General features: G+C 41.7%; 1 protein-coding gene across 6 annotated transcripts in view; it reads right to left on the reverse strand.

The window, feature by feature from the left end:
- CEP112 (centrosomal protein 112) overlaps positions 1-19589 on the reverse strand; it is a 158266-nt gene that overhangs the window by 73928 nt on the left and 64749 nt on the right. For all 6 annotated transcript variants that reach the window (XM_048323684.1, XM_048323681.1, XM_048323682.1 and 3 more), the window contains one exon: positions 13179-13361. In XM_048323684.1, the coding sequence (XP_048179641.1) occupies positions 13179-13361 (183 nt within the window). The remainder of the gene's footprint in view (positions 1-13178; positions 13362-19589) is intronic.

Consider the following 19589-nt stretch of genomic DNA (forward strand, 5'->3'; position numbering starts at 1 on the left):
AAACAGAGCCCTGCTAGGAAAAAACATGGCTGTTTTAGGATTCCACTATAAAGAACACAGAGAATTGTGCTACTCTCAGTACAAACAACTGTAATCCCATTCCCAACCACCTGCAGCCTTCCTTCTGGAGTCATTCCAAAGTTACCTTCAAAGACAGTTTTATTTAAAAAGCAAAACAAACCCTAACCTACCACACATCATTAGACCACTCGACTTTATCACAAATCTCACGTAGATTTGAAAACTCAGTCTGAATTAATGTTACATTGCACACTTTTGCCACTTTTCCTAGAAAACAAAAGACACGTGGGAGCAGCCAGGAAGCTGCTCAGCAGGATGGGGTGGAGCAGCCACTGGGAACACCCATCAACCAGAGAGGAGCTCAGGAGTTGGGCAGATCCTGGATACCCGGGGTGCTCAGCAGGGGTGTTGAGACAGGGGCACGCTCTGGATGGAATAAAGCAAAGGAGCAAAATCTACACATCCAAAAGGCCCTTGATGTCATCACTGTACCGAAATCTGTTCAAAATGCAGTTATTATTTTGGCACTGTGGTAAAAATATCAGAATAAAATGTTGCATTTCAAGCAGTTACATCTGAGCTGAAATAAACCTTTAGAGAACAAAGAAAAGGCACTTCTCTAAGCTGTGGACCTTCTACAGAATTCCAAATTATTTATACAAACTAAAGGAACATTACTCACAAAAGATGCATCAGAATTCTGAATAAACATTATAAAATTCTTCTAAAATGGGAAATATCAGACATCCTGAAAATATTGTTTGGCTGCAAGCCCCATAGAAACAGACAAAGCTGAGCCATTCAGACTCTATCCATTAGAGGGCAATAATACATATACACACACTCATACACATAGATATACACAAACACACTCCCTCACGCATCCCAAACTGACTTTAGCCATAAAAAATTAGTATTTTCTCTCTAATATTACCAATGGTACATTGACAGCTTGGGTCCTGTTCCCGCCACTCCCCTGCACTCCCCAACAACAGCATCCAACAAATAAAAGGTACAATAACAAATTGTTCTTCAAATTTGCTTTCCCACGAGGAAATCCGTGCAATTCACAGCTTCAGAAGGCTTCCAGTTAGTTATTATTAAACTTGAGTAGGCCAAACAACCAGCATGTCTGTAAGCATGGAAATCATTACAGGGGTTCCCAAACTTTGAACAGACAAAAACGTTCTTCACGTGCTCATCTCCCTCCTCAGTCAAACACTTTTCATGCGGTCACCTTTGATAACAGCAGCCACTGCAGACATGGCAAGGGGCCAGCACACTTCAGATGTCTCTTAGAGCTACAGAAAAATCATGGAAAGGCATTTTTTTATGTTATTAGAGCCATTCAAAGGAGGCAGCTCACATGCTATGTCTTCTGCTTCTCTGCTCCCACCATGCCAACCTGCAGAGAAACCAGCTGATAAACCTTGTTTATCTGAGGTCCCCAACTTTCTGCTGCCACCACTTCCAGCATCCCACAAGCACAATTATGATACCAGCTCGCTGGGACAGGAACTGTCTGTTGTTCCATGTTTTCACTAACACAACATAGACCCCCGAGAGGATTCCAGCAATACAAATAATTACCAGCAGCCCCTAAACTACTGCTTGTCAACATCTCATTAGCTACAGGACTGCTGGAGTTCACAGGGACACACAGGCAGCTGGATCAGTCACTTAATGACCAGTAATTCCTGTAAGCATCCACACTCCATTGATTTGTGTTTGGGGTGGCATTTCTCCTTTTGTTTGTTTGTGAGCTTTTTGCTTGTTTCTGTTTTGTTTGGGTTTTTAAAAACATATTACTCTGCAATTACCAACCCCTACTCCCTTAAAAACAGAAATTCACATAACAATTTCGTCTACCAGCTTACTGTTTTCATCCGCTGCTGAATAAATATTAATTTTATATTAAACAAGAGGTTTAATTGAAGATCTGAATCAAACTTCTTAAGGTCCAAGATGAAGATGTAGAGTAACATACTGGTACTGTTGCTATCCCACACAGGACACAGGTGCCCTCCAGAAATCCCTAAGGATACCAAATACAGCAGGAGAAGATGCAGCTTCCTTCAAATCTTCCAGCTTCTGTTTGCAGCAGCTGCCTTTCCAAAAATCACTCTCTTTTCTAAATTCATTTTACAGATGCCAATACAGCAGAAAGCAGAGACTACAAAAGAACTCAAGCTGTCAGAGACAACTTTAGAAGAATTGTATCACCCGTGTGGAAGACGGAGTTCACTCTTCGTGCAATTTTCAGATCTGTTTCAAGTGAAAACACTTGTGTCAGGGGGTTTTGTCCTTTTTTTAGCCTTTTTTTTTTTTTTTTTTTAAATATGAACTCTGAAGAACAACTCTAAAACCTGAAAATGGAATATTCACGATCAGGCCAATATTTTAGGGGTCAAAAGTAAAGTTTTCTTATTTGCGGTGTTTTAGAAGGACTTTCAGACATATGAATACAAATTACTCAGAGATATGTAATTGCAGTTTGAAATATATCGTTATTTCCATAAAACAGAAATCTACAGCATCCCTGACATCGATTTCTGTCATTTTGTCATGATAAACACTCAGGTATTAAGTACCTTCCACATCATGCACCCAGGCATGATTCCAATTAGTGCTGAATAGAAGACAAAATGTCAGCTTAATAAGCTTCAATTTGCAGAGTCTTTGAACATGCGATGATATCATCACTTTGCCAATCATTTCTTGTACTTTGGCTTCTTTTTTTCCATCTCACCCTCCCTGTCAAAAGGAAGTCTTTCAAATCCACAGAAAGGGAAGACATGAACAATGTCAGTCATTGGTCTGACTGAGCTAAAAGATCCAAAAATGACTCCCCAATACATCAACAGAGAACTGTGATGTGCACAATATTCTCTCAAAGCTAATTTGCTGCCAACATGTAGAGTAATTGGGGGAAAAAAGTCTACTTTAAAGTCATACTGTGAAAAATATTTTCTTGCATGAAATCAACACTAAAGACCTTAAATCACTGTCACAGTCTGTGCCACTCGTTCAAATGAAGAAACAGTTTTTATTCAGGTAAGGTGACAATCATTTCTTCAAAGGTGACTGGGCCAAGGAACAGCTCTGCTGTCTCACTCCGTACTGAAAATCATCACTGTATTTTAAATTAATGGATTTTATTTCTGATTTGTTTCGTAAGAAGAAAGGAAGTTTTCCAAGAAGAAAAAGACAAATTTCAGAGAAAGCATTCACAGTTCTGTGAGCTCAAATGTCTGAGGCCAGCACAAGCCCACAGCCCTCAGCTGAGGACTCACAATGTTTTCTCTATCTGGAATATCCTCAAATGCAGAACCTAAAATCCCTGCTCTTATCTGGGTGTGAAGGAAAACAGAAACACCAAACGGCAGCAGAAAAGACAAGAGACAATGAATCAGGATGGGAAGTGTGGAGCAATACCAAGGACTGTGTGGACTCTGCAGGGCTGTGCCAGGGCAGCTGCTCCTGCCTGCGAGCCCACAGCAGAGCCCCAGTTCTGAGAAGGGGATAGGAAATGGGATCTCCTGAGCTGAATCCCTGAGGATATGGTTGCCCCATGGGCTGCATCACCCAGGTCCAACACAATTCTTGGCACTGCACTGCGCTGTCCCATTTCCCTGGCTTGCACATCCCACAGAACCCAGTCAGGAGCCCTTTGCTAGCACCTCTTTGTTACTCATGGCTCGGAACTGGCACGGGACAAACCCCAGCCCACCCTGTGTGGGGTGTGGCGTGCCCAAAGTCGGTGCTCTGGAGGGAAAGGGACTGGAGCAGCTCGGAAGGGCAGGATCTGAGCTTCCTGGAGCTGGGAGCACACACCGGGCATGGCACTGGTGTGGGAGCAGGGCTGAAAGAGTGCAGAGCATTTGGCTGCCCCTCCATGGGATGGGATAGCAAATTCCATACTTCTGAGGCAGCAAAGACTTTGAGGAGCTGCTACAGATGCCGGGGTTGGGCCAGTGGGGAAACAGCTGCAGAGATTTTACTGGTGAAATACTCAGCCCTGTGTCTGTGCCAGCAACATCATCCCAGACCCGCAGAGAACCCACCACGGGGGCCTGGGGCTTCTCCCCCTCGCAGCTCCCGTCTGTGAAACAGAGGAAAACAGAGGAGCCTCCCATTTTTCTTCCTGGCTAAAGCAGCATGTGGAGGAACAGGCAGAGCGGTGGTGGGGCACGCAGGGCAGTGCAATTTGCAATAAGCATCTCAGCTGAAATTTGTTACTGGTTTTCCACTTGAAGGTTCCTTTATAACACTTTAATGTGGGAGCGTGTGGAGCTGTATGGATGGGCTCATATTTCTCAGCTGACATATCTTCAGCCAAAGCATGTCAGCTACAGGAGAGGGCAAGGCTTTGCACTGGCTCTGGGATTTCTTCTTCCCCCATCAGAAACCACATAAAAGAAAAACACAAATAAATCAGCTCTCCAAAATCACTATTTATTACCTCATCATGAAACCGTCTACTGGACCCTGCAGTGGTATTGAGTAATATCATTACTTAAACCATAAAGAGGCTGTATTTATTACTCAAAATTGGGAAAATTAGCATCCATATGGATCTTATTGTTTTACGAGCAGTATCGCTGCCAAAACAAGTGGTGTTAACATTCCAAACTACAGATTGTCACCATTTCTCACCCAGTGTCTCATTCTCTCACTTGGTATTTAAAATACCTTTGAATTGAGGAACTGAGCAGATCATAGAATCTCTTCTATCAATATATATATCATTTAACAGCCAGACTACTGTTCAAAACTTGATTTATGGTGGCAGTGAGTGAATGGAATTAACATCTGATGACCTAAGGAAGAGAGACTAAATTGATTTTGGATAATCTTTCTTTAGAAAAGGGATGAGAGAAAAAGAACACTCTAAGAAATTTAACTGCTTAATTTGCAATACATAGCACCTTAGTAGGCAATCACAGACAGGACATCCTAACCTCCATCCCTGGAAAAATGATGGCGTAAAACTCCATGAAATTAATTTCCAGGCACAGGAAGAATAAAAGTGTCACTGGAAACAGCAAGCAGGATAAACCAGGGCAAAGCAGGCTTGAATAAAGTGATTGTCTTCTGCAGTGAAAGGGGAGAGGTGTCAGTGTCACTTACCTTGATTTTAGCAAGGTTTTGATACACAAACTGAAGGAACACGGACTGGAGGGGTGTCCTATAGTGTGAGCAGAGAACTCACAGGACCACGGGGCTTGAAGAGGAGGAGTCAAGAGCCAGCCAACAAGTGGCACTTCTCAAAGTTCAAATGGGGCTGGTACAGCTGAACACCTGCTCCAAAGCCCTGGATGACAGTGACCCTGTGACAGCGACCCTGTGCCATACTGTGGATGGCATTTCCTGGGGAAAGCAGTCAGTATGGAGAGCAGGGTGCCAACCACAGGGACCTCAAACCCTGCAAGCTGAGGAATGGGCCACCAGGACCTGCAGGGAAATCACCAAACCAGGTTTATTCAGCCTGGAGAACTAAACACCAAAGATTTGCTGTCTTCAACTGAGCGTAAGGAATTGTGGAGAAGGCAGAGGCAGACTCTTCTTGAAGGAAGGGCAAGAACCTACAGATCCAAATTTTAACAACAGATATTCCAGCTGGATATAAAGGAAAAGGAATTCCACACTGGATTGGTAAAGCACTGGAGCATATGGCTCAAGAAGGCCGTGAAATCTCCACCAGTGCAGGTTTTTCAAAACTCAGCTGGACTTAGCCCTGAGCAACATGATGTGGTTTTGAAGTCAGACCTGCTTTGAGCAGGAGGTTGGGCATGGTGACCTCCAGAGGTCCTTCCAACCCAAATTATTCTGTGATGCTGTGAAAAAAGTCCAGAATGAATGCTGGTCTCCCATTAGAGGATGTCCCTTCAGCACTCAGGGGAATGTTTGAAGCAGATGGCACTGCTGTTTTCCAAATTGCTGCACTTGTTCTATGGACTAGGAGAAGTCAACTTCCTTCTATTCAACAACTGTCTCAAACAAATTATAAGGTAACACTAAAAGGCAGTTTTCAAAAGAACTAAAAACTGTTAATAAAGTTGTGAGCAAGCATTCCCTCCTCTGTGCAGCAGACATTTACCGAATAGGTTTAGTTGTAATATTTGGAACAAGCCAATATCACAGAAACTACACTCTGAAGATTTAGACACAAGTGGAAGTAATATCAATAAGCAAATTCAAAGTCTGGCTTTGCCATACACCGATCTTCACATAGAAAGCACAAGCTCCTTCTGCTTCAAAATCAAGAGATTTTACTTTAAATTGACCATTTCTGCAGAATAACACAGCATTTTTGCCTCTCTGCTTAGAAACTACATTACACCACCTCAAATGCTGCACTTACTACCTGTTTGTACATGCACCTGTTTGTACTTGATGGTTTCTGACTTCAGTATTTCTTTATGTAACTTTAATGTGAGCAATAATTCACACCACGTACAGCTTATTGTCTATTAGCGTTAATCATTCCTTGCAGCCATCACACAGAAACCCTGCTTGCAAAGCCACACCTAGTGGATGGCATAAAGATCCTTTACACCTCACTGATAAGCAAAACTGATCTCATTTCTATTCAGAGAAATTATTCTATGTTTATTAACATCTATGCAGGAAATAATCACTTTCTCTTAATCAAGGAGTGCTGGTATAAAATAAAATGACTGCCATATGATCTACCCCCTGCCCCTAGACAAGTGAAATTTTACACTCTACCTTCTCAGCTGTCAATATTTAAAATTAAACAAAAAGAATATAAAAACACTGATTGCAGTGTCATAATAACTACCAGATAAATTCAATTCCATATTATAGAAACAGAAAGTCCATTTTGCTGAAAAGAACTCCATCTCAGATTCAGAGTTCATATTATGTGATGAGCTAGTTTCTATGGCAACTGCTTTCTCTTTTACATACACTGTAGACAGCACAAAATGTCTGTTGTCTCCTAAGTTAACATTTTTAATCAGCAGATGACAATTTGTGCACTATTATGTATGGGTTCCGAAAATGTCTTTAAATATTTCAAGTGCTGCATGAAGTATAAAAGGAGAGAGTGAAGTCACACCTCCCACCCCAAATTCCTCACAATCCAATTTCAGTCCTAATCAAAAGAGTGAGAGTTGAGGAAAAATGTGGGAGACGCCAGAGATGATGACCCACTGTGGCACAAGGACACTTTGAAGGTTGTATGAAGTGAGGAAGTGGCAGATGTTTACAGCTGGATCAACAGGTGTTGGAAAGGTGTCCCAACCCAAGGCAGCAGCTCAGCCAGAGTGTGACACAGGACCACAAATGTGGCAAGGTGGCTCCACCTGAGCAGGGGAGGGGATGTGCTCAGGAGACCCAGACCCTGCTGGAGAGAACCCTGAGCCTGCACTGTCTGCTGCAGATCAGAGCAAAAGCTCATCTTTAACTCTTCTCTCAAAGATTATCCCAATGCTGCAGCCCAAACTCTTCCCACAGCTCCCCTGCATTTACTCAAGTGAAAATCAGCTCTGTGGATTACCAGTATTTGAGTATTTCCACAAGAAACTGTTGCATTTGACCATTTCACAGCAATGCTCTCAGTGAAAGCCCAGTGTGATATCTCCATGGGACCCATCACCAGATCCCTGATTTCAGCTGCTCTTCCCCATCAATGGGATCCATCCCTGAGTCAGCAGACTGTGAATAACAACCAAGGAAAACCACATAAGTACTGCAACAAATATTTGGTACTTTAAATACTTTACATCAACAGTCATGTTCATTATCCTGGGCTGACTGGTGGTAAATTAAACATGCTGCAATACAGCCAAAAGCTTTTGTTTGGGAAAGGCTAAAAGGGAATGGCTGTCTGTCTGCAGGAGTCTGACTGGCAGCCCAAGAGCGACTCTCCAAGTAAAATACAACAAACAAATATTTAGATTGTAACTCCAGGATTTAGACTGGCTGCAGAGAAAGCCTCCATAGCAAGCAGTGCATTCCTCCTCATGCCAAAGACATCTTCTACTAAGAAAAGGAAGGGAAGTAAAAGGAAAAAAAAGAGTAGTATAATTTATTTACTCCAAATTGTAAACAGAAGTGACTTCAGTAGCACCGTCAGCATCTGTATGTTTCCCAGGTCACCTCTATCTGTACCCTCCAGATCCCCTCAAGAAAATTGCTTCCACTGATACTGGGAGAATAACCATGTGGGACCTGGTGTTTGGAGATATTAAAACAATTACATGAAGCAGAAGATTTGATCAGTGATTTATCTGTAGGTAACAATAGGTTCCTCCAGATCAAAGTTGAAGAGAGTCTCTATTTCTATTCTGAAAAAAATGCTCCCCAAATCCTTCATGTTAATATAGTACTGAAAAGTTACTGTTGCAGCAATATTTGCATACAGGCAGAAACTGGGCATGTGTTGGATATTTAGTTATCACTAAAAATGTAGGTAGTGTCTCTATTGGGTTTTCTTTTTCCTGTATTTTCTCTTGTCAGTAGCTGACAGAGCTCTGCAGCAGACACACATCAGCACAGCCACCCTTCACACATTTAAGGAGCCAAGATAAATGTCTTCTGTTTCCCCCACTTGGTTGATACACTAATTATCTACATAGAACCATAAACATATACCAAGGATCTACTGGAATGAAAATAACTATCATTGCTGGAATGAAAATAGTGATTGCTACTGGTTTTTTATTTTAACTCCACAGATTCAAATTAATTCTGACAAAACCAGGTGCAAAGCGATGGTTACAGAAAGATTGCTGATCCCAAGTGCAAAGAAACAAATTTCCGAAGAGGAGAAGCCACAAAAGAAGTGATGGGATGTGCTGTACATGGGACACCAGAGAAGGAGCCGCTGATTTCTGAGAAGGGAAAGCAAACCAGGATGGTAAAGGCCAAGGGGATTATGGAAAGTTTAAAAGGCAAGAAAGAAAAAAGGAAACGGATACTTCAGCCATGGGATAACACCTTATTAACTCTTCTTACCACCTCCGGGCTGTTTGCTGGGCTTTTTTGTAGTAAGCTCTGCTCTCAATGTTTGTGTTCACATGGCTTCCGAACTACACCAGGTTTTCCTTTCCCAAGCAATAAGGGTTTCTCAAGAGCCTCAAGACATCCCAAAAGAGCCGTGATCTCTTAGAGCAGCCTCATTTTTGAGAGCACAAACGTTGCCTGTTAAAATTAAACACTGTGACATCAGTGACACGCACAGGCAGAACGTGCCTGAGCACTCAAGCTCCTCTTGACCCAATTACGACTGGATGAACACAGTGGCCTGGCCAATTATCTCACAACAGAACCGGGAAAGAGGATTCAGCTTCCTCATGGAAACTTTCTTTCCTCTCCTTTAGTGCCAAGCACTGTATTTGAAGTTACAGGGGTACATTTTATTTCTTCTTCTTGCCCAAAGGTCAACGGTGGAAGAACAAGCAGGAAAATGATCCAACTCTGTTCAGCAGCTGGAACATGGAAATCTTTGAGCTGGTTGAGGGCACGTGGCAGACGCTGGGGAAAGAAGGACATTCAAAGGATAAAGGGGAAATACGAGGGCACAACTGGCACCGCAGACACCTCAGCCCCTCCGCTTCAGTTATTAAAATTTCCTAACCTTGCTATCTCATTTCGCCAAGCAAACTGAATATACTCTTCTCTGTAACCTGAAGTCTTGCTTCAGAAAATCACTGATTCCATAGCAAGACTGCTTTTAATAAAAGAGAGGAAGATCTCTATCATGCAAGAAGCTCCCTGTTTTTTGAACTAATGTATAAACTAAAATTATTTTGGGAGGTGCAGAATGAATGAGCAACCAAAGCATAACTTAAGAATGCCCCTAAAGAAAATCCAGATATCTAAATTAAATAGAACTAGTGATTCAAAACTACCCTTAAAAAAACCATAATCCTGTGTGATTAGCTACTGTTTAAAGAATAACAACATTATGGTAGTTCATAGAAAATGTATAGGATTTAAAAGCCTACAAGAACACAGCATGGCATAAAAGCCTTTGTACTGCTTTGACGTTTATTGACCTACAAGTCAATTTACTCCTCCCCAAGCATTACAACCCCAGGTAAAAAAATCAGAGCAAGCCTACTAGAAATGGAGAAATCCAAGCGGATTCCAATTGTTATCCAGAAATTTATCAGCAACACAAAAGGTGATACGCTTCAATCAAATTCCTTTATTGAAAATATATTAAACTTATACTTCAAGAAGCAGTAACATTCTTTTATTTAATTAAAATCTGGCAAGGCACTCAAATCTTAATTTTTACATTCTAGTTGTGATTAAAGCATTAATAAATGTATTCATATTTGAATAAAATCTAACTATTTTGGATACTGTCTTTCACAGTATCTGAAGACCTACGTGAAAGTAGAGACCTTGGATACGCAATAAAAAACTGAAATTAATCTTTACAGTATTAGTAAAATAAATTGATCTGCAGTACTCTGTCATAACTGTCTTTAGGAATATAGTGAGAAATACGTATTTTAAACACATGTATTAAGAAATACTTATTCGCTACTCTTTCATATGGGAAAGGATTTAAGAAAGACTTCCCACGAATACCTTTAATAACGGTGCTTTCACATCATTCACCCAACACTGAGCAGATAGGTCCTTCAAACCAAGCTACTCGTATGTGATTAACACTAATTATTATTTAAATTTTTCGAATAACCCAGCAAATCCACTTTTCATTTCGCGAAGCAAAATGGCCTCCGCTCCTATTTCATCTCACCTTCGCTGGGACACAAAGCACTCCTAAAAATTACTGCTGTCAAAGATGGTTCCAATTTAACAGGTTTTTAAAATGCAATGTTGTTAAACACCCATTAAATGACTGGGTTATCTTTGTTAAGAGCCTGACAAATGTTTCATAAAGGACATTGCCCGTTAGTCACATCAGATGTCCAAAACACGCATTTTTAGTAAACATATGCAAAGATTAAAAAAAAAATATTAAAAATCTGTGCTATAATTCTATAAGAAGCACCAGTATTGTCTGTTGAGCTCACTGCAAAGACAGAGGTGGATTTGAATACAAAGAGCAGAGGAAGGAATGAAGAGCAATTTATTTTCCCAAATGGAAAAATTTGCGTCCTTGAAAGCTGGGAGAGTCTCGGTAGAATTTAAACAAACAACAGCTCTTCTAGTCAAAGCAACTGCCTTTTCATCCCTGATTTACATGTCATTCTCATGGCAGCAATGTTCAGATGACTGTACAGGGATATTTAAACTACAAAGAAAAGCTCTGTAAAAAGGCCAAACTCTGCTTTTCAGAGTGTTCAGATTCCCCCAATAGCTGAGAAAATTCCCAGCTTTCCACAGAGCACCTGTAGTAGCATCATTGATCCCCCTGAAAACAGAAAGCACAACCAAACTTTGGGTTCCAACCTTTGCCAGAAACGACCCCCAAGAGCACAAACCAGAGCTGGACTTACAGACACCTCCCAGTTCTCAAGATTTGCTTAAGAGAGTCCCTTTCCCTTTGTACTCAGTGTTACAGAGCAATACACGAACGGGGATGAGCACTGGCGTGTAGACAGAATAATTCTATATAATTCCAAAACTGCCTTTTTTTAACCTGGGAGTTACAGCTCTGCCTTTGTCCGCAAAAAAAAAAACCAACAGCAGGAATGCAGGTGAGAGGAGGCTACAACTCTGAAAAGACACTCGCAAACAGATCCATAGATGAGATGAATCTATCTTGGGCCAAAATAAAAAATGCAAAGATAAAAACCAATCCCTTGAACCATTTCAGTCTTTGTTCGCTCTTACAATGCAGCGGAAAATAAAAGGCAAGGTTTAATTTCTTTTTCACAGGCCACCTGAGTATCCCCTTCCCAAGTATTCTCACAAAGTATACCCCGTTTTCATTGGAAAACCACAATGGTGGAAATGGAGAAATAAGTCCTGGCTTTGCAATATATCTCTCAACCTCCTGAGAAGCCGTTTGCTTCCTAATAGACTTCCTTAAGCCAGATTTCGATAGTCTGAGCCATCCAAAGTAAAAAAACCAATTGATTTCAAAAGTAAATTTTCAATTCAGTTTCACTTAGCTCCATTAGAGATGTTAGTAAAAGCCACAGCCTACCAGTCTACAGGAAGGTAGAGTGAAAATGCCTCTTAGTCTGAGCCTAACATCTCATAGGGAAGGTGGTGGTGCGCGGAAAATGTGTCATTAAAGATGCTTTACCAAAATGTCCAGTTTTGGTATAAAATAATCCATGCGTGATAAGCAATTCTAACGCTGATTAGGAAAGATTATTTTCTATAAACTCTTTAAACTAGAAAATCACCTTAGTTTTTTAAATATTGCCATTGCAGGCCTTTTTAATAAAGGCTCTTAGGAAAATATACCATGCCATCCTTACAAAATAGATTGAAAAAAAGGCAATAAGATGGTTTTTGAAGTGAAAACTCATAAAGATCATTTTCCATGCTGACAGTGTGCATTTCATCCAGAAGTTTGAAGAGTCAAATGCTACCCCAGCTGGGGGTTATTCTGCCAAATGGCTTCCAACAGGGACCACAGAGATGGAGGATGGGAGGGGTGCGTGTGTGTAGGAAAATAAACGTGATGGTAAGCGACCCTAAACCCACATCATCTTATCAAACATCCGACACACGGAACCAAACACACAATGCAAATCTAGAATACAAAAACTGAAACAAAAGAGACATGAACAAAAGGAAATAAAGCCATTTCTGAGTTACCTGCAGAGATTTAAAACAAAAAACAGCACACGAACGAAGCAGATATAGTTCACATGGATTTGCCCAGGAAGGAGAAAAGGAGGGGTGAGTGTGAGGGCTGGGGGGGAAAAAGAACAGATACCTTTTTTTCTTAAACAAATCCATCATGAAAGAAAATGAGACAAGATTATAAATAGGCCGAGTTATAGCGCACCATGGGATTTTTAATCTGGCTACCTGTGGTTTTTGCAGTTAAAGCCCTATTCAGCAGTGGGAAGGGAGGGGGGAAAGCGGAAAAAGAAAAAAAGAAAAAAAAGAAAAACTAAATCACGTTTATGTGCCAGTTTCGCAAATGCTCCCCCAGCGAGTACCACCAACAATGCTGGCAAACAGGAAACACTCATTATCAGCAATTTCTAATAAGCGGACGCCTTTCAAGCGTTATTGATCGTTACCTGGCCATCTCGTTTCCTGCTTTCTTGAGTTTGACTCTGGTGCTCTGCCATGGCAGTGCGAAGCTGTTTCTCCAGTTTCTCGATCTCCCGTTGATGGTCTCGGACCAGGCAGTCCTGCACTGCGTTGTGCTGCTGGAATAGGTGCGTCTTCTCCTGTTCATGCTCCAGCTTCAGCTCCACTATCTGATTGGACAGGGAGGAGTACAGTTCATCAATAGAACATCCTTGTCGTCATGACAACTCGTCTACAGCTTAATTTCCCCCTTAATTTCATCAACTTGGCAATTTTATTTTTACGTCACTATTACCTCACCTCTTAAAAAGCCACCGTTAGTGTGACAGAATTCCTCCAGACAATCCCAACAATGGAGACAACCGAGCAAATCCAGCGCATCCCTACCCAATTTGTTGGTACAAATGTCGGAAGCATACAAAAAAATAATATAGAAAAAAAGGGAGGCATTGTCGCATTGTGTGGCGGGTGCCCCCGTATCCCGCTGCTGCTCCTCAGCAGGGCTGAGGATCCTAAATGGTTAATAGGCAGCCTGCTCGCCCCTTTGCTTAAGTATACACACACACAACCCCCCACCCCAGCAATTAAAGCTTTGCAAGATCTCTTTATGATTTCCAAAGCGAACGCTCTTCCTGCAATATTCCTCAATGCTGGCACATAGAGTTGTCTTTTTTTTTTCCCTTAAATAAAAAAAAAAAGAAGCACGAAAATTATAAAAAAACAAAGCTCTATTATCCCGTTGTCAGCTACGCTATCCCAACATAAACAGATGTATGTGGTTCCAGAAGGGCACCTGCTGTGCCGCAAGCTTGCACCATGATTTCATAAGAAGCCTTCTATTCTCAGGAGCCGTTCCCAGTCCGCACCACACTGGATGCTGTGACCTTGGCCACTCTTAGCCTCTCCCCGCTTGCCTGAATGGCAGCCCGAGACCAAGGGCCTGGTTGCCGCAGCTTTGATATTAATCCTCCCGCCTGCGCACAAAGGCACCCTACCTGGCCTGCACACTGGAGCGGCCAGGCCGCCTTTGAAGCAGGTGATGAATAGGGACGGCAGGAAGCCGCTTCCCCACTGAACTCCGGGCCACACAGCTGCTAAGAACAGTCACTTGGATTTTTCTTCAGTTTTGGTGGATTTCAGAGAAGGAGGAGGGGGGGAAGTAAGAAAAATAACAAAAAAAAAAAAAGAGAGAAATCTCTTATCGTGAACATGGTGGGGTATTTTCAGCATGAGAAAGGAAAAAAGGAGCGGACGGGAGGAGCCGCTGTGTGAGTGCCGAGAGCGCCCGGCACCTTATCTTAAAGCTGTAGCATTCAATTCTGGGATGGTATCAGCTGTTTGCCCGGCCTCCACAAGGAAAATCTGAAGCTAAGTTAAAATAAATTTTAAAAAAAAGGGTGTTTTCTCAAACTGCAGAGCAGCGTACTGCAAGTTTAAAAGGGAAATATGCCATCCATGCTGTGGTTGGAAGCATCCTTCTGCAAATGGAGTGAGGAGAACAGATGCAACACTGCGCGGTTTAATGTATCTACATTATTTAATAACACTAAAGAGCTCATTAAGAGATGCCTGAAGTCCCTGCAGGGGTTAACCCCTCACATTTTCCATGCTGGGCCTGGGATCCTCACACAAAGTTCTTTACGCCAGGTTTTTGCCCAAGGTTTCTGTACAAAACTGGTTTCTCCTGGATGATTGTGGTGTCCATCCTGTGCCTAAGAGAAAGAGTTGTTGCTCCCTAGAATAACTGTAGAGCCTTTGTCTGATTTAGGAGAAAAAATGTTTAGTGTTTCATCATAAATAAGACCTGATTAAAAAGAAATCATGTCAACAGGAGAGGCCTTTTTCTTCAAACATTTTGTTGTCTTAATCACTGGTTTTTCAGCTGGTTGTGCCATGTAGGTCTGGGGTGAGGCAGTTTGCTGTGGGGAGCTTCAATATTGAGGTTGTCACTTTTTTAACAGAAGACAGGGCAGCAGGCAGGGAATGTCACCCAGAGGGAGCCAGGGACAGACCCTGCTTCTCCAACCAGTTACACGTTTGCCACACCAACCAAAATAAATAGTTTTGTTTAGTAATCTCTTCACTTAAAGCATTTATAGACACAAAGTTTTTTAATTTAAGAGGTGGAACAAGCAAAAGGTTCTTCAGCAGGAGGGGTGTCCCCCCAGCTTCTACATGGGAAGAGAAAGGGTGGTACCATGAGGGGAGGTGTTTTACAAAAGGCAAATTTGTTGAAGAAAAATAAAAAAAACCCTCTTCATTTAAAGCTATGTATTCCCCATGATGATTTTGGTTTGTACTTTAAGATGTTTCTGCCAGGGAGGAGAGGTGGAGAAACAGGAGAGGAGAGAAAGGATGAGGACTAGACCATTTTCATCCCTCAAAGACCTCCAAACCCATCTTCCCTAAAGAGTATTAGCAGGTATTCCACATTCCCAACCAACAAAACAACACAAAGTGACTGAGCAGCCATTCCCTACACTGGTGAGCACTCCCTGAAGCTCCTGCTCTCCTCAGAACTGCTGCCAAGCACTACGGCTTCTTCCACTCCTCCCTCTCTCATTCTTGTATTGTTATTGGGTTGTTTCTTTAAAGGAAAAGAAAAATTAATGTATACCAAAGAATGGAAAGAGAACATCCATGCTGCTTTTCAGCAACAACAGGACTTCTTCATCACAGGAAACTGCACAAAAACTGTATTAATTCTTCATAAACCAGACGGATTCTGTCTCTGAGGCAGAGAGCGCCTTTATGAATGATATAACAAAACCACCTCCTGCAAAAATTCTGTTGAGTTGAGATCTTGCTGCATCTACCCCTAGATGCTGAGCACTTCATCAGATCACATTCAAGTGTCTGCTCCAATCCAGCATTTTAGTGTCCAGAGGACAGGCCCTGGAATGTGCTATACATTTCAGACAGACAAGCAACACGACATTCACAATGGGCATTAGAGGCAACGCTGAAAAGAAACATTCGTTAAATAATCGTGTGTGCCCTATTACCATAATCACAGGGCATTCATTGTGCCTTGGATGTTTCCTCATCTTGTCCTCCCAAAGATGAAAATCTCTTATTCCTTTCCCGGCATGTCTGTTCCTGTCTCCAGCCATGGCCTGGACACAAAACCAAGCAGGAATGCCTGTCTGACCTGAGAGAGCCTTTCTTACCACTGCTGTTATCAAGTAACACAAATATTTAAAAATCATGATCTCTTCTTTGTTGAATTCTTCATTTTTTTAATTCTTTCCACACAGTGTGATAGAACAATGTTCAAGGCAACAGCCAACAGGTGATTTACTAAGCCAACATCAGAATTACACTACTTACTTTAAATTTAGCTTTTAATTACACTATTTCTTTTAAATTTAGCTTTTAACCGAAATCTAAATTTCCTTACTCTTGCAGAAAAGAATTTTAAGAAGAAAATGAAATTCTTAACAAAGAGCTAAAAAAGATTAATGCAAGAACTGTGACAGTCTCGTTATTCACTCACACACACACACACACACACAAAAGGTGCCAAACAAATCTGGCAGTGTGGTTCGTGCCCAGGACAGTGACAATGCAGCTGATGAACACAGGCAGATGGAACTGCACTCACATGGGGAGGTGCTTTAGGACAACTTGCTAAAACAAGAGACAGTCTAATACAGACCCAAGGTGAAATCTTGCTGCTGTTAGCACGCCTGAAGAACAAAGATCAACAAGAAACAGCCCGCTGATTGCAGGAGGTATTTTCAGAAGCCAAAGACTTGTAATATAACCAACGCCAGCAAATACCTTTTGAAAGCCCCTAATTTAGACAAGGCCTTCTACTACCCAGTTTTTGCTTTTACATCACACGCTAAGTTTAGGCTTTTCAATTTTAGAACAATTTCAACTTGTTCTCAAGAACAAGCACGCCTTTGAAATTCTTTTTAGAGTCCCCAAAGGAGGGAAAGGAAATTAGTTAGCTCACTACCTCTTTGAAAAATGTAACTGCTACAATAAATATTTGACACCAAAGTATGAAAATTTATGTAAATTTATGTCCGCAATTCCAGAAATATTTTAAGTAACACCTATATAAAATAGGGTTTTGCAAGGCAGGATGATTTTATAAACACTGTTTTGGCATGACTGAACTGAGGGCTGGAGAAGCCACCAATGCATTGCACATGTCATGGCAAAGAACTGAGCTAAACTCGCTCTGCAGCACACCTACAGCACGTCTGTTTTCAGTATTTCTATCCTAAAAGCATTTAGGCATTTGTAAATCAGGTGTTTTTATGATTACCCTGCTCAAAACCAGCCCCAGCCTCTGCCTAGGCAGGGCACAGCACATGATCTGTCCCCAAATAACAACTCCAGCAAAATCGAGCGTTTTCTGTCTCCTAAGCCTATAAATAAACGTGCATGTTCCGTGAGGATATGGGGATTACCCATCTCCACAAATACTGCTGCTAAACGTAATCTGATCTAGCAGGCTGGAGGAGTGAGTATTAATCATCTTGGAGTCTGGTTTAGCATAACTTTGGGCAGAAAAGCAGGCTCTTCACTGCAAGGCAAGGGAGAAAACCAGAACCCCTTTTACCAGGACTCCTTCGCAGCAGGTAAATTAAATGGATTTTAATTTACACTTTTTTTGAGAGAGATTTTTCTGTAAGTTGAAACACTAAGGTCTCCCAAGATATAAGGGCTGTAATGAGCCAAGGGCAAATGGGGCAGTGAAAAATACATCTGGGCAGAACCACACATTACCACTGAAGCAGCAAGTACACGTGGGATAACGTACATGACTTTCTATCTCATTGCAGGCTGCAGTAATTTAATTGGCATGACTGTGTTTTCTGCAATACTTACAGGTTTTCACCAACCACTAATAAATCTATTTCAACTGCAAACTAAGAACTGCAAGAAATTCTCTAAAAGAAACTAGCTGGTCTTTAGCCAAACTGCAGTTTGATTTATCCTCCCCTAAAACAAAGCCACCTGAATGGTCTCACTCTCACTATACAAAATTATATTCCTGATCTGTACCTTTTTACTTATAAAAGCTTTTCAGAATTTTAATACTTTTAAAGTATGGGCAGCACAAACCCCACCTCAATCCTTCCATCTTCCCAATCTTCCTGGCATGAGTAAATTTGTTTTTAAATCACAGAACCACAGAATTGTTGGGGTTGGAAAGGACCTTTAAAGCTCATGCCATTCCACCCCCTGCCATGAGCAGGGACACCTTCTATTATCTCAGGGTGCTCCCAGCCCTGTCCAACCTGGCCTTGGACACTTCCAGGGATGGGGAGTCCACAACATCTCTGGGCAACCTGTGCCAGGGCCTCATCACTCTTATGGTAAAGAATTTCTTCCTAATATCTAATCTAAACCTGCCCTCCTTCAGGTTAAGGCCGTTCCTCCTTGTCCTATCACTACATGCCTTTGCAAAAAAAACCCTCTCCAGCCTTGTTGTAACAACATACTGGAAATGGAGTTGCATCCCTGTGATTAAATCCCACTTGGTCCCACAATGAACATCAGGAGGTCCCTCCCCTCCCCAGTCCACCCGCACCATTAAACCCATCACAGGCTGCAAACAGAAATATTTCTTTTTAACAAATGGACCTTGAGTCACTGCAAATGCCGGTCTGCAGCAGGCTCTGGTGCAGAATTTACTGTACATAGTCTTTGTTTATGGATTCAGAGTTTATCCAAGGACCTTCTTTGAACACAGAACTGCCTTCCCAGCCACTCACCTGACTCGCTGTTTACCGCAGGCACCCATTTGTGTTCCTGCAATTGCCTCCCTCTCCCTCCTCCCCTCAAAGTGGATTCTGTCGACTACACAGGGAGCTCAAGCTTTTAACTCTGAATCACACACAAGTTAGATGCCTGAAGGAGACCGTGCAAATGCCCATCTGTCTGGTTAACAATTCTGTAAACAGCAATGGTACCATGAGAAGATTTCCACCCACTCTTCACTTGGAGGTTAAATTCGTCTCCTTTTCCCACTTGTGAGTTTTAGCTATAAAGTAAAAAGTTGATGTTGATTGAAGAAACTATTCCTCAGATATTCTGCACAAATGGTATTCATCTGTGTGTTAGGAGGGTTCAAAGGAAACGCTTATGCATCCTAGATTAATTTATTTAATGAAATTTATGCAGCTTGTTGCTGATGACATGAAAAATTTAGAGCTTCTACTAACGTGCTCATTTGGCCTCCTTGCAAGAACAGACTGTATTTCAATTATCTTAGAGTACAGACAAAGAGGAGAGGAACAAAGCTTTTCACAAAGACTCTCTTCTCATAACTAAACCAGCACACTAAAAATGGATAGTGGATCTCTGAAAATAATGTTAATGCACAGCTAAGAAAGGCTTGGGACATTGGTCTGTCCAAGGAATAGCAGATTTCAAGC

The sequence above is a fragment of the Corvus hawaiiensis genome, chromosome 19 (assembly GCF_020740725.1).
Source record: "Corvus hawaiiensis isolate bCorHaw1 chromosome 19, bCorHaw1.pri.cur, whole genome shotgun sequence".
Taxonomy (NCBI): Eukaryota; Metazoa; Chordata; class Aves; order Passeriformes; family Corvidae; genus Corvus; species Corvus hawaiiensis.